The 13016-nt window shown below is 45.7% G+C and overlaps 1 protein-coding gene across 16 annotated transcripts in view; it reads left to right on the forward strand.

The window, feature by feature from the left end:
• The window catches only part of KCNQ2 (potassium voltage-gated channel subfamily Q member 2), a 73545-nt gene extending 62617 nt beyond the window's left edge, over positions 1–10928 (forward strand). For all 16 annotated transcript variants that reach the window (XM_038158886.1, XM_038158897.1, XM_038158887.1 and 13 more), the window contains one exon: positions 407–10928. In XM_038158886.1, the coding sequence (XP_038014814.1) occupies positions 407–1111 (705 nt within the window). In that variant the 3' untranslated portion in view covers positions 1112–10928. The remainder of the gene's footprint in view (positions 1–406) is intronic.
• Positions 10929–13016: the final 2088 nt, after the last annotated feature.

Below are 13016 nucleotides of genomic sequence, written 5' to 3' on the forward strand. Positions count from 1 at the left end.
TGGCTGCTGGAGCTGCTGGCCTTGCTGAAGATTTAAAATCTTCCTAGAGCATAAAGCTCAGAAATCCCAATGGCCTTCTGAGCTCAGACAAGTGCAAAGTGAAAGAAGGAGCTGGAAGAAGCAAGTGTTCTCCAGCTTTTGTAGAACTTGGTGCCTGACATAAAGATTAGAGTAACATAAGGAAAATCCTGCAACAAGGGAAACCCTGTAAAAAGGTGGAGAATTAAACCCTTCAGAACAGGACAATTAAATATTCACTAAAAGTTTGAGATGCTGTGGGTCAGTGTAGGCAGAGGTGATCTATGAAACCCAGCCCCACACTTGTGCCTCGATGGAAGTTGCTCCTACTCAGGGTGTTAATGTGCCTCAGCCTGCACGTAGTGCTGGAACTGTGGTGTTTTTGCAGGTTCAGTCCATGGAGAAGAAGCTGGACTTCCTGGTGAACATTTACATGCAGCGGATGGGCATCCCACCCACGGAGACAGAGGCTTACTTTGGGTCCAAAGAACCAGACCCAGCCCCTCCCTACCACAGCCCCGAAGACAGCAGGGAGCACATCGACAAGAACGGCTGCATCATCAAGATCATCAGGTCCACCAGCTCCATGGGTCAGAAGAACTTCTCCGCCCCACCAGCCCCCAGCAACGCCTGCCCGCCCTCCACGTCGTGCCAGCGGCAGAGCCACGGCTCCTCTCCCATCGGAGACCCCGGCTCGCTGGTCCGGATCCCACCTCCACCCTCCCACGAGCGCTCCTTGTCCGCCTACAGCGGCGGGCACCGGGCGAGCGCGGAGTACCTGAGGAACGAAGACATTACAACCAAACACCACGAGAGTGCCATGAGAGACAGCGACACGTCCATCTCCATCCCCTCGGTGGACCACGAGGAACTGGAGCGCTCTTTCAGCGGCTTTAGCATCTCCCAGTCCAAAGAGAATTTGGACATCCTTAACAACGGTTGCTATGCAGCCGTGGCCAAAATCAGACCCTACATTGCAGAAGGGGAGTCAGACACCGACTCTGACCTCTGCACGCCCTGCGGTCCCCCCCCGAGGTCGGCCACGGGCGAGGGACCCTTCAGTGACATGGGCTGGTCAACCCCCCGGCAGTGAAGCCTCTCTGCAGCCGCCGAGCCACGTCCGAGCGCTGGCAGCTGCCTGCTCCAGCTGTCCACGTGTCGAACTTCTCAAGAAGATTGGCAGCTAAGGTTTTCCTCTTTCTAGGACACCCTTAGCTGGCAGATACTTTCTTGCAGCTTACTCTGGGGGGAACAAGCAGGTCCGAGCCTGCACTCGTGGAAGAGGTCACGGTGATGAGCGAACTGGAGCCGTGAAGTCCAGATTTCTTTCATACTCTCTTTCTAAGATCATTAGATGAAACTTCCATGGCGCAGAGTAGGCAATTTGCATTTCTTGGGAATCTTCAGAAGCGCAGGGCAGGAATAAATCACCCAGCCAGGGCTTTTGTAGATTGCATTAGCTGGTGGCTGACAAGTGTTAGGTGGGAATTGCTATGTCATGGCAGGAGCTGATCACACCTTTAGGTGTTTTGGAGTCACAGACAGAATACATGTCTGTTTCTGGCTTATGTTTCAGGGCACGTGTAATAAGGAGGGGTTGTTACTCCGTGGTTCCTCATTAGCTGTCAGGAAGGTGACATAATTCCAATATAATACATGGAAAATCTCTGGAGGAGAGGGATGGTGGCTGGGATATTTCCATGAGCAGTAGATATGGCCTTAAGTGGAACTTGCTGGGGTCCTGCTCTGAACCAGAGCAGTTTGGAAATGATCCCGTCTTGGGAAAACTCAGAAAATATGAGCTTGAGTGCAAGAAGAGGGTTAATCCAGAGGGCAGAGAAATGAGACAGAGAAGGAGGATGAGACACTATGGGGATGGAATTTTATATTTTTAACCATGTATTATATTTAATTATCTCTCCTTCTGCTGACAAGGGACTTGGGGGTGCTTTGAAAGCAAAGACAAACCAAAGGCAGCCCCTCTGGAGGGCTGCCATGATCCCAAGCCATTCTCATGGCCAGCAGTGCCACTGGGGAGACACAGCCACCAGGCAAAGGGAGAGGGTGGATGTGCAGGATGCTGTGGTCCCTGCCTTGCTGTGAGTGAAGTGCTGAGCTCCATCCTCTGGAAGCCCTGTTGGTCAGAGTGGGCACTTTTCTTACAGTTTGCATTGTGCCTGAACACTTTATTGCACACACTATGCCCGTGAAAATCTTTCCTTTCTTCTTCTGCCCTGCCAAGAATCTCACCCCCATGTTCTCGGGACATCCTTTGGTTTGTTTGGGTCCCTCAGGCTGAGTTAAGAGGCTCTGCTTTATTTCTTCATGGTCTTTCAGAAGCCTCTTGCCCGTGCTTGCCTGCAAGTTGTGCCAATCCCAGTCTGCTCCATTTCGTTGTGGAAGCACTTCCTCTTGGAAAGGTCATTGTGTCATTACCAGGAACCTCAGCAGCTCCTTCAGCTGGGGGAAGGCAAGGGGAAAAGTGATGCTCCAAGTTTCTTTTGGGACCAAAACAAAGCCACAAAGTGATCCTTTACATGGATAAGTTGGTAGGGGGTTTTATTTGCAAGGGCGTGGGTCAGGAGAAGTTTGGTTTGGGATCTGTTTCCAGGGCTGGGACACCATGGCTGGCATTGTGCCTCTGGACCTTGCTGTGCATCCACAGCCCAAATCCCACACATGTTTTCTGCTGTGATTTCAAACCCTGTCTTTCCACATTTTCCCTGTGTCATATCAAGAGCCTGTTAAGGCTATTTAGGTGACAGCTTCATTTCTGTGTGGCCTTTGAGAGGTTGGACATTGATTTGCTTGGGGTGAAGGGAGACTCACAGCCTTTTTCTCTCCTCCTGTTTGCTTGACCAAACACAGCAACCAGGGGAGACCCAGGATAATTTTGGCCTTAGGGAAGATGTGGGTGCAGTCTGGCAACTTGCAGACAGAAAATAAAACCATTCCTTCGCTAGTGCCCAGGGCCAGCACACAGGTCTTATCATGGAATGAGGAAGGGGGAAGTATCTTCACGACTTTTCCTGCCATTCATTCCTGCCATTTTTCACCATTCAGGAGGGGAAAACCTTGTTCTTAGGGAGAAGTTGGGCTTCCAGCCATGCTAGCTCCTTTCTTTCCCCTCTTGAACCATAATTTTGTTAACTTCTGCATTTTTTCCCTCTCTGTTTGTGCTCCAAAACTCCCTCTGGCTCCAGATTCCTTTGTGCAGAGTTAACGCAGCGATGCCCTTGACTTCCACACAGTGACAACTTTAAATGCCAAATGGCTGTAAATTGTGCAGATTTGCCTCTGGTGTATTCCAAAATGAGATCCTTTCTGCTAGAACAAGAAGTGTCAGCAGGTCCTAAATCAAATGGGTGGCCTGGGCTTTCTACCGACCACAAGAATGGAAATTGCATTTGGTGAGGCAAAAATCGACATTGCTCCAGCCAGCTGCTCACTGCAAATTTTGCCCAAGTCAGAGATAAAAAAGATTTATTCTCTTATTTGTTTGCAATTACTTTGCAAGGCCTGCTAGAAATTTGACACAGAGGCAGGAATGCCGGATGGGGATGAGGATGAGGATGATGCCATGCAATCCTATTGCAGCACAGGTACATGACTGGTCTTTAGTGAGAGACTCACAGAATCATCCATTCACAGAGTAACAGAATGGTTTGGGTGGAAAGGGACCTTAAAGCTCATGTTCAGGGGTTGCACAGGAAAAATTGAGTTTTTCCTCTTCAACTTCCTGCACTGGAATCTATAGAGGTCTTTTGACTTGTATCTTGAAAAGTTGTTGGATTTGTCCCGTAATAAGTGATTGCAAAAAACTGGTTTTATATACATTTCACACAGAATCACATAGAATTTTTCTTCGAAGGTATGAGATCTATTTTTCTGTGGCATCATATCAAAGAAATTCTGACACACCACCATGCACAACCATGCCATAAATCATCATTTCTCATTCATCTAGGCAAAAACCCCATGGATTTTGGGATTAACTTGCACTAGAATTAGCTACAAATAACGCTCAACATTGCCATGAAATTATTTAAGCCTGCATAGACAAGGACAGGTCCTGCTTGTTGCTTATTGACATAAATAATTTCATTCTTCTCCTAAATCACACTCCAGTACTCTGTGAAAAGTCTTCCCTTCTAATCACTCAGCTCCCCCATGTCTGTATCACACATTCCTGGTGGCAGGCTCCCGCAAGAACCACCAGACTACAAGAAAATAAATCAGTTTTGGGTTGCTGATAAGGCAGTCCTGATGACAAAGACCTTTAAAAGGGTGGGCAGGCAAACTTTGTCCCTCTGCTGAGCCTCTCTTGGGCTACTCTTTCCTTCCCTCTTCCTCCCAAATCTTACTCTGTATTTTTTGGAGGACAGAAACAAATTCCAGGCAATGCCCACTGTGGATGGAGGAGTCCAAAGAGAGCTGAAGATGTGAAAGCCAAATTTCCAGCAGACCATCTTGAACTGCTCCACGGCTGCCCATACCCACACTGGGTTCTGTGCCCAAGCCTGGTTCCAGGTGTGTCTGTGCTGAATGTGAAGCCATGACCTTGGACCAGAGCCTGTGCTATGGTCTCCCAGAAAGTTCTTGGCTTTTTTTTTTTTCCTTTAATCTGGTTCTAGGTCTGGAAAGAAATCGTGCTATTGGCCCACCCATGGGATGGAGCAATGTCTGGGGCTGGGACATGAATTTTTTTGGTCCTTCAGGTCCAAGTGTGAGTTCAGGTGTTCTCTGAACAGGAGATGTGGCTGGAGATGTGGCAAGGTGGCCTTTCATAATGTGACCCCGAGACAGAGGAACAGCCATAAGTCAAATTTCCCAATATTTGGGAAGGGACTTTAATGTTACTCAAGTGCAGATTTTGTATGTGAATTTCCTTGTTGACCCATTTTCTTAACAACAATTTTTAAAGCAAAAAATGTCAAGGAGCTTACCAAAACCAAACCTCTCATCCAGCTCAGAAAGCCATTCTATTTCTTTAGACACACTATGTGACAGATCAGATTTTCTAAAAATGCATTTTCTTTCAAATGCTGCTTAATAGGTCCAAATAAATTTTGCAGGGTCATTGCTATTTATGGATAAATAGGTATATTTTTACATTTTTAATTGATTTTTAAATTTTTAAATTATGTGAATTTTTAGAAAAAGTTTGTATAATGTACCTGAGAAGCCAGAGCATCACCTCAGATACAAATGCTCCCCTTACAGATAATTGCCCAAGAGAAAAAAAAACCACCTTCACTCATACTTTTCCCAAGAGGGAGATACTGGAAACCTCATTTTCCTGATATCCTCAGACCACCATGGTCACAGCAACATTATTGCTAAGACTAAAATGTAAGTATTAAAAGAGAAACTGAAATTCCTAAGGAATTTACCCAAAGTTGTCCCATACAAAGACCCTTAGCAGTGAGTATTTTATTTGGAATGCTAAAAAACCCAGGAGCAGGATAAGGATTTCTGTTTCTCCATCAGGCTGAGGGAGCCCCAAGCCTCCAACTTTTTCTTCCCAACCCACAGCTGCATATCCACATCCTCTCCATCCTCTCTCCATCACGGGTCAGCCTCTTCTGTTCTCATCTGCTTCCTTTTCCTGAGCCACAAACAAGGAAATCAGATACAAAAGCTCCTTCAGCTGCAGGTAGCATCGAGGAGAAGGCTGTGGGGAGGGCTGAGGGCAGCAGCTCCTCCGAGCCCTGCAGGGTCACTGCTGCTCAGAGGTGTAAAAGCAAACCCTTGCTTTTAGCACACAAACACCCCGACTTTTCTGCCTCATGGAGCAAAACCTGCTCCGTGCAAGGGTGTGAGTTCACTGGTTTTTTAATCAATAACAATAGGGTGGGTTTTTAATAATAAGGATAATAATACTGCATAGGAATCTTCTTTAGTATATCTTAGTGTTTGATGCCCCAGTGACACAATACTGCTTGCCTTACCTTAGTGTCTAGAGGGAGAGGGATCACACACCTTTTGATACACTATTAATCACGCTTTGAATTTAGGTAGCAGCGGGAACCTTTTTAACTTATGAATGTGCTTTCTGGACTATCTCACTGACTGTACTCTCAATTTTGCCTGCTACTGCATGCAGCCTGAGATGAGTAGACAGCAATATGCTCCAGCTGTATCTGCACTCCCAGATTGCTGTAGTACCTGACAAGGTAAACATTGCCAAAAGCATCACTCTGGGGAGAGGCTGTGCTCCCAGGGAGCCACCTCGCAGGGTGCTGCGGTGCTTCTGTAGGTAACACTGATATACCAAGTGTCTTTCATGCTGCAACTGGTCATCACCCCATCCCTCTGATAACAGCATGCACAGACTCCATTTCTACTGCTTGTGACTACGGGGTAAAGAACCATGTTTGTACCTGTGGTTCCTTCAAATGTGTAAATGGGGAGGAAAAAATACAATGTATTGTATTGGCTGTGTGTTGCAACCTCCCTTCCATCTGGATGTCTTTGAAAAAGAGCATCCCAGATAGCCCTTGCTGTGGATTTGGAGGAGCAGGCAGTGCCAAGGATGGAGGCCTGGTCTTCATTTCAAAGATGCCATTTGAACCCACATGTGTGGGACCTGCCATATGTCTGGTTTAATTCCCATAGGATTCTCTCACCTGCATCCAGCCCTGGGGTGCCATGTGCTTTTGTGCCTGCAGCACAGCCCGAGGCACAGGGGAGAAGGTGACTTCCAAACCTTGGAAACCACCCTTTGGAAATTCCACCCACCCTTCTCTACAGCCTTGATGGTCTCAGACACCCTGCAACTGTGCCATAACCATTCCTCATGGAAGCATCTCTCACTCTCCTGACAGAGTGGCACTGAGCTACATTTTCATCTCCATAAATATTTTGCCAGTGTTCTCCCCACTGTAATACCAGTCTGCCATGAGGCCTTCAGGGTTTGCCCAACTTGTTGGTGTTTGCAGTCTCTCGTATCTCTTGGCACTGCTGCCATGACCAAGTTTGATTCCATATCCTCCTCTTCCTTGTCCAGACTATTTACCAGGGAAGCTGTAATGCCAGAACTCTGCTCTGAGCCTTGGCCTGGCATCACCAGATGCACCAGAGAGCCTTTGTGTTTTGTTAGCATGACAGTTTTGCTTTTTATTGGCAATTTATTTGCTTCCTCATTGAGCCACTATGGCCTCAACACATCCCTGGTTTGTTCTGCTGGAGCTTTTCCACACGGGGATGGGGTCTGTGCTGTCTCTCTGTACCCTGTGAGGGTTTGTCCCCGTGGCTTTAGCTGATTAAAGTGAAACAGGGATGAGGACTGGCTCAGGTTTTCTTGTCCAGGTGAACATCTCTCAGGAGAGCTCACAAGCTCTACCAGTGGAGATGTTCTTGCTCCCTGAAGCAGGAGCTGTTTTCAAGCCCCTTGTTCCCTTTGGCAACCCACAGATGTGGCTGTGCATGCCAGGCTCCAGCTCGGCAATGGGGAGAACTGGAAAGCAGCTGGTCCAAGCTGTGCTGTTTGCAAAGCTGCCAATGAACCTGGAAGCCCTTTGCCCTCTCCTAATTCCTGTAAATACAGCTGCAAGTGGTTTGTTCAAGCAGCATGTTTGCCTGGTTCTGAGAAACCACAGGGCTTTCCAAAGCTCAGTGCCAAGCCCAGGCTGGATTTCACCTGCAGCTATGCCTATAATTTTAGGGCAGGGTTAATGATTTCAAGTAGAAGCCATGCCAGAACCTCCAGTTTGAATGGTTCTGACCCCAAAACAAGGCTGAATGTCATGCTGCCAGCAAAGCTTCTGCTGCAATTTCAGCTCCATTTGACACTGATTACTGTGGATGTGGAGAGATGCTCTCTCCTTCCCACTCCACACGAGAAAAGCTCAGCACAAGCCTTGCAAGCCACAATAGGAAAATACCTCCTTATTTTAACATGCCATGGACACCTCCCTTAAAAACAGAAGCAGCGTTTCAAGTAATTGCATAAACTTGACCAACACAGGGGCCATGATCCAGTGTTTTCCATACGCAGTGATGCTCATGAAAAGGACTGATCACAGATGTGGATGTGGTTCTTTAGCCTCTCCACAGACACCATGTTCAGCCTTGCTGAGAACCTGAGGACAACTCATCAAGGCTGGTGACAGGTCTCTTCTGTCCCGCCTGCTTATTCACACTGGTCCAACATCTTCCCTGGAGCTGGAGCTACCCCATGCTCCTGTCAGCAGACAGGATGGAGGCCTTTCTTTGTTGGTTACTCTTCCCTCCCCCCAAAACCCTAAAATTTGACATTTCTTCACTTTTTCTCAAAAAATTCACGCACAGTGTAGAGTACCTGAGACTTTCAGGAACACCAAGGCAAAACAAGATATAGCTGATAAATGAGAGAGATTTTGTTATTTTAAATCAAGAGCAGATTTTAAACATAGCTGCAGTTGCTGCGTGGTGTATCAAACGCTTTAGGCGATTCAAGAAATTATTCTTATAAATGTTTTATTCTTTTATCAGTAATTCACATAGGTGGGTGCCACTGTTCTTATACAGCAACAACACTCCACACACTAAAACTATATTCCTGTTTCTCCAATATAGACACTGTATTTATGAAATTTATCTTGCTTGGTGTCACTTTGGTACATTATCCACATGTACTGCACACAGATTGCACATTACAAGCCACATGCTGATAGGTATCTCTACATGTAATCAACCTATGTGCATTGAACAGGCACCAAAGTGTCACCTGCCTGGTTTGTGATGTGACTCAACATAACTGGGAAAAGGGAAAAAATGAACATCCTGTTTTGTTAAGAAATTCACTGCATTTGAATGCTTCTTTAAACAGATTTTATCAGGAAGCTAAAATACGAGATTGCCTCTGTGATGTTAATTAAAAATACCTGAACAAAATGAACACATTCTGCCCATAAATACTTAACAGCTACTGTACTCCTATATATTCTTCATTGCTATTCATCTGAACTGTAAATTCTGTACAGATTGAATGAGGCTCACAGTTTATCTTTGTCATAACCTGCAAGGTAAAAGGACAACACAACTTTGGCTGCAGAAGCGTGTGCATGTGGCTCAAGTACATGCACCACATGTGGCTGTACGTGCATGTGGGTATGAACACGTGTGAACACGTGTTCTTTATCAAAACAGACAAAGCTGCATCTGAGATGCACAGGGGGAAGAAAAGTTCTGGTTTGGAGGTGAGGAAGTGGGTAAAATAAAACCAAATTACTTTTTCAATAATTTGTCTTGGTCGAAAAGGAAGATTTGCAGAGGGGATTGATGTGTGACTGCCATCCCAAGGAGAAATCCCACTTCTGAAGGCAGCACAGCCCATGCAGCAGAGCGATGCAGTTCTTTGAGTGATAATTTCTTTGGCTTCCTTTCAAACAAACAAATATAATAGAGTGGCCAGTGCCAACTTCAAGTCCAAAAAGCCCATTCCTAAGATGTGTGGCCAAACAGTTGTCCTGTGCCTTTGGAGATCCAAGGGCAAAGTCTTTACGTGCTGTGCCAGGGTGTCCCACGGCAGCGGTGCTGACTGAGGGCAGTGCCAGAGCCTCCCACAAACCTACTGCCCAAGCAGATGATCCCAGTGCCCTATGGGTCTTACTTTTGCCTATATTTAAAAAAGCCCCTAGGTAAGAGATGTATAAGAAGCGAAAAATTAAAAGACCATCTTTGATCTTAGAGTTATGGAAGAAAGGACCGTGTTACAACCAATAAATCTGATTTTCCAAGCAGGTCAGCCCACAGATTTCAATAGCCCCTCTACAGAGATTTCACCAGCCTCACCAAATGAATCATCCTCTAGGACTGAATTTTGCCAATATTTTCACAGACACAAGATTTATATTGGGTAGTGCTTACTCTTCAGTGTTTAATCTAAATAAACAAAGGCATGAAGAGGAAACTTTTCTGGTTTAATACTGCTGGATGCCTGGAATAAATGGTAATCAAATTTTTGCATTGGCCTAAAATTCACCTCTGGGTCCAAAGTTCTCAGCTGTAAGAGCTGCCTCAGCCCTGAATAGGTTACTGAGCAAAGGGTACATCCATTGCCGGAGTGTGTTGCCGCTTCCCTGAGATACCTTGACACTCCCATGGTTTATTACAGCATCTGGCTCATTTGGCCTTACCTGGGCTAGAAATGGTTCATGTTTTTGTCCTGAAGGTGAGAGCTGAGAGGTGACTTTCCCACTGGGACGAGCGCGGGGCCGCACGGCCGCGTCTCCCGCGCGGGAAGCTCCGGGGCGCGGCCGAGCCGGGAAGTTTGGTTGTCCTTTAGAAAGCAAAGACAGCTGCTGCTTTGCTTCCTTTCATTTGCTCTGTTGCCTTGGCTTTCTTGCACTTTCGTTTCATCTCCAAAGAATCTCTCATAATGCCTTTGGTACTTATGTACAATTTGAAAACATTTTGTATGTATGGAATGAGACACACTTTTCTCTTGTAAAATAGCAATCGGATTTTCTTTTCTCTTTTTTTTTTTTTCTTTTTTTCTGTTGGTGAATGTGTAATTTCCTCTGTACATTTCAATCATGACTTTGTGCAATGTACATTTTATAGGGACAGGTGCCAAGGGAATGACCTGTAGTTTTCCTAAGGGACTGGCTAGAAGCTGACAGTCATACGTGGTTTTACATGAGCACCGTGGAAAAGCAACGTAGCCCAGACTTTTACACTGAAGCACTGAGCGTGGGTCAGCTTGTACCTTCACAGGAATGACTGTGGCAGCTGCAAAACTCTTTATGTGTGGTGTGAAAACCAACAGCGACGGTTGCAACCGGAAGGGAAATGGAGGAAAATTAAATAATCACAATCATTAATTTAAGCCTCGAAGCATCAGAATGGAAAATTTGCATTCAGTAAAAATACCAGAGATTTAACCTTCATGAGATGAAATACACATTTATTTTTCTTTGCACTTCTTCTGTTCTCTTTGTTTCTTTATTTATGGGGATTTCTTGGTACTTTGGGGATGTATTTAATGGCGGATGAAGAGAAGAGAAATGGGGACCTGACTTCCTGACATTAAACCTCCACACATTTTTACTTCCAATGTGAGAATATATTTTTCTTTCTGATGCATAAAATCAAGCTCATAAATCTCAGATGCCCTTAGTTACAAGGACACTGCCCTTCAGAGTCCTTTAACAATATTGACTCTCTTAAGGTTCAACATCAACCACATCCTGACAGATAAAAGATGGTTACTGAAGCCCTTCACCCCCTGCCAGTTCCTTATCACCCTGCTAAAAATGGAGGTTGGTGTCATCAAGGTGGGTTCAGAGCCAAGAAATGGCACTGGCAAGGGAGTTACCCATGAGTTACTTTGCTTACCAGGCATCAGCCCTAAATCAAAAAAGTTGGATTTTGGAGCACTGTCTAGGAGTGAAGTGGATTGACTGACAGTATTTCCTGAAGTGATCTTGGCTGAAGAAACAGCAGTTCCATTTTGTAAGTGAAAAAGAAAAAGTAAAATCCCTCCATGCTGATATTTTTTTCCAGAATGATGTAGCATAAGAGTCTGGATGATCCAGGACCTGGGTTTTAGAAAGCCTGCCAGTCATTTGGGCAAGGGAGTGAGAGAGGCTTGGCAGAATGAACAGCGGGCCCAGGCACAGCAGCCCCTGCTTGTGCCAGAGCCCTTGGCTCGAAGCCTTCAGCAGCTCCATCCTCCCCAGAGCCATTAGGGAAGTCCAGGTGTGAGCATTTCCCAATGGATACAGCAGACTGAGTGGGCTTCAACAGCATCATTATATTTTATCTCATTAGGTTTCACACCAGTGAGATAAACAGGAAAATTCTCAGCTTGCTGAGGCACATTCCCCAGTTGTCTGCATCCAAGCACTGTCCTGCTGCATCCCACAGGGATTCTGGTGGAGCCAGACGTGGCACCTGCTGTGCCAGAGCAGAGCTGCCAAGCAGACCTGCAGCCTTTTCTCACACGTTTGCCAAGCCAAGAGAGGAGACCAGCAGGAGGAGGCATTGCTTTTCCTTGGGTATTGGAGTCTTGGTAGTCTTGAAAAATCAGGAAGGCCCTTTCCTGGCAGCAGAAGTAAATATTGGAGTCTTAGAAAAAAATTATATGAAAATAAACTATTTATATCCCTTAGGAGAGCAGTTGCTATCATAGGAACACATCTGCCTGTCTCCTCACCGATAAAGCTCCTCAAGGGAAACTGATTTTTACTCAAACTATTTGCCCTCAGTTTTGCTCTTGGCCCATCAGGATGCTGGGAGCTGGGCCCCATGGAGCTGTGACAACAGCCTTCAGTAACTCAGCAATGATCCCCTGCAACTTCACATCCCTCTGACTCTAGCTAAATTTCAGAATTTGAGTAAAAGTGTTTTTTCCAAATTAGCACAGTTATTTGGAATTGTATATGCAGTGAGACAGTCTGAAGTTCTGCAGGATAAACTCGTTGCCAAAAGCTCTTGCTGTGCTCTGCTCCAAAGCAGAATCCCAGTCTGGGTATTTTTTTTTTTGCCTTGTTTGCTGACTGATTAAACCATTTACTCTCCTTGAAAATCAAAGGAACATTTCTTCCTTATTCACTGGAGGGGTAAGCAGGTGTTGCAAGATTAAGAAGCAGTTTGTAAAACCTCAGTCCTACTTTTGGGCAATGAGTTTAAGACCCAAAGCTGACACTTTTCAGTCCAAGGTGAAAAAAAGCCAACCCCAGCTTTTGATCCTGATAACACCTGAGTCCAGCATTTTGATTTCGAGCTCAGGGTGGGCAGAACCCTTTTTCCTTTAGGAACCTGTGCCATAACTCAGTGGCAGAATGGTGAATGAAATCTCTCTGATCCATTAAATGCTACTCCAGCTCTGCTCTGGGGTATAATTTACCCTTATTACTTTCTTGGCAGCTGTTTCCTGGTTCCTGATGAAACCCTGTTTCCATCAATAGTAACTTAATGGTGGTTTTGGGCATAAAGTGTCTTTCTGGAAAGAGAAACCATTTTCAGCAAGGTGGTCACTCTCTTTATATAAGGAAGTTAATAATACATAG

This window comes from Motacilla alba, chromosome 20, assembly GCF_015832195.1.
Source record: "Motacilla alba alba isolate MOTALB_02 chromosome 20, Motacilla_alba_V1.0_pri, whole genome shotgun sequence".
Taxonomy (NCBI): Eukaryota; Metazoa; Chordata; class Aves; order Passeriformes; family Motacillidae; genus Motacilla; species Motacilla alba.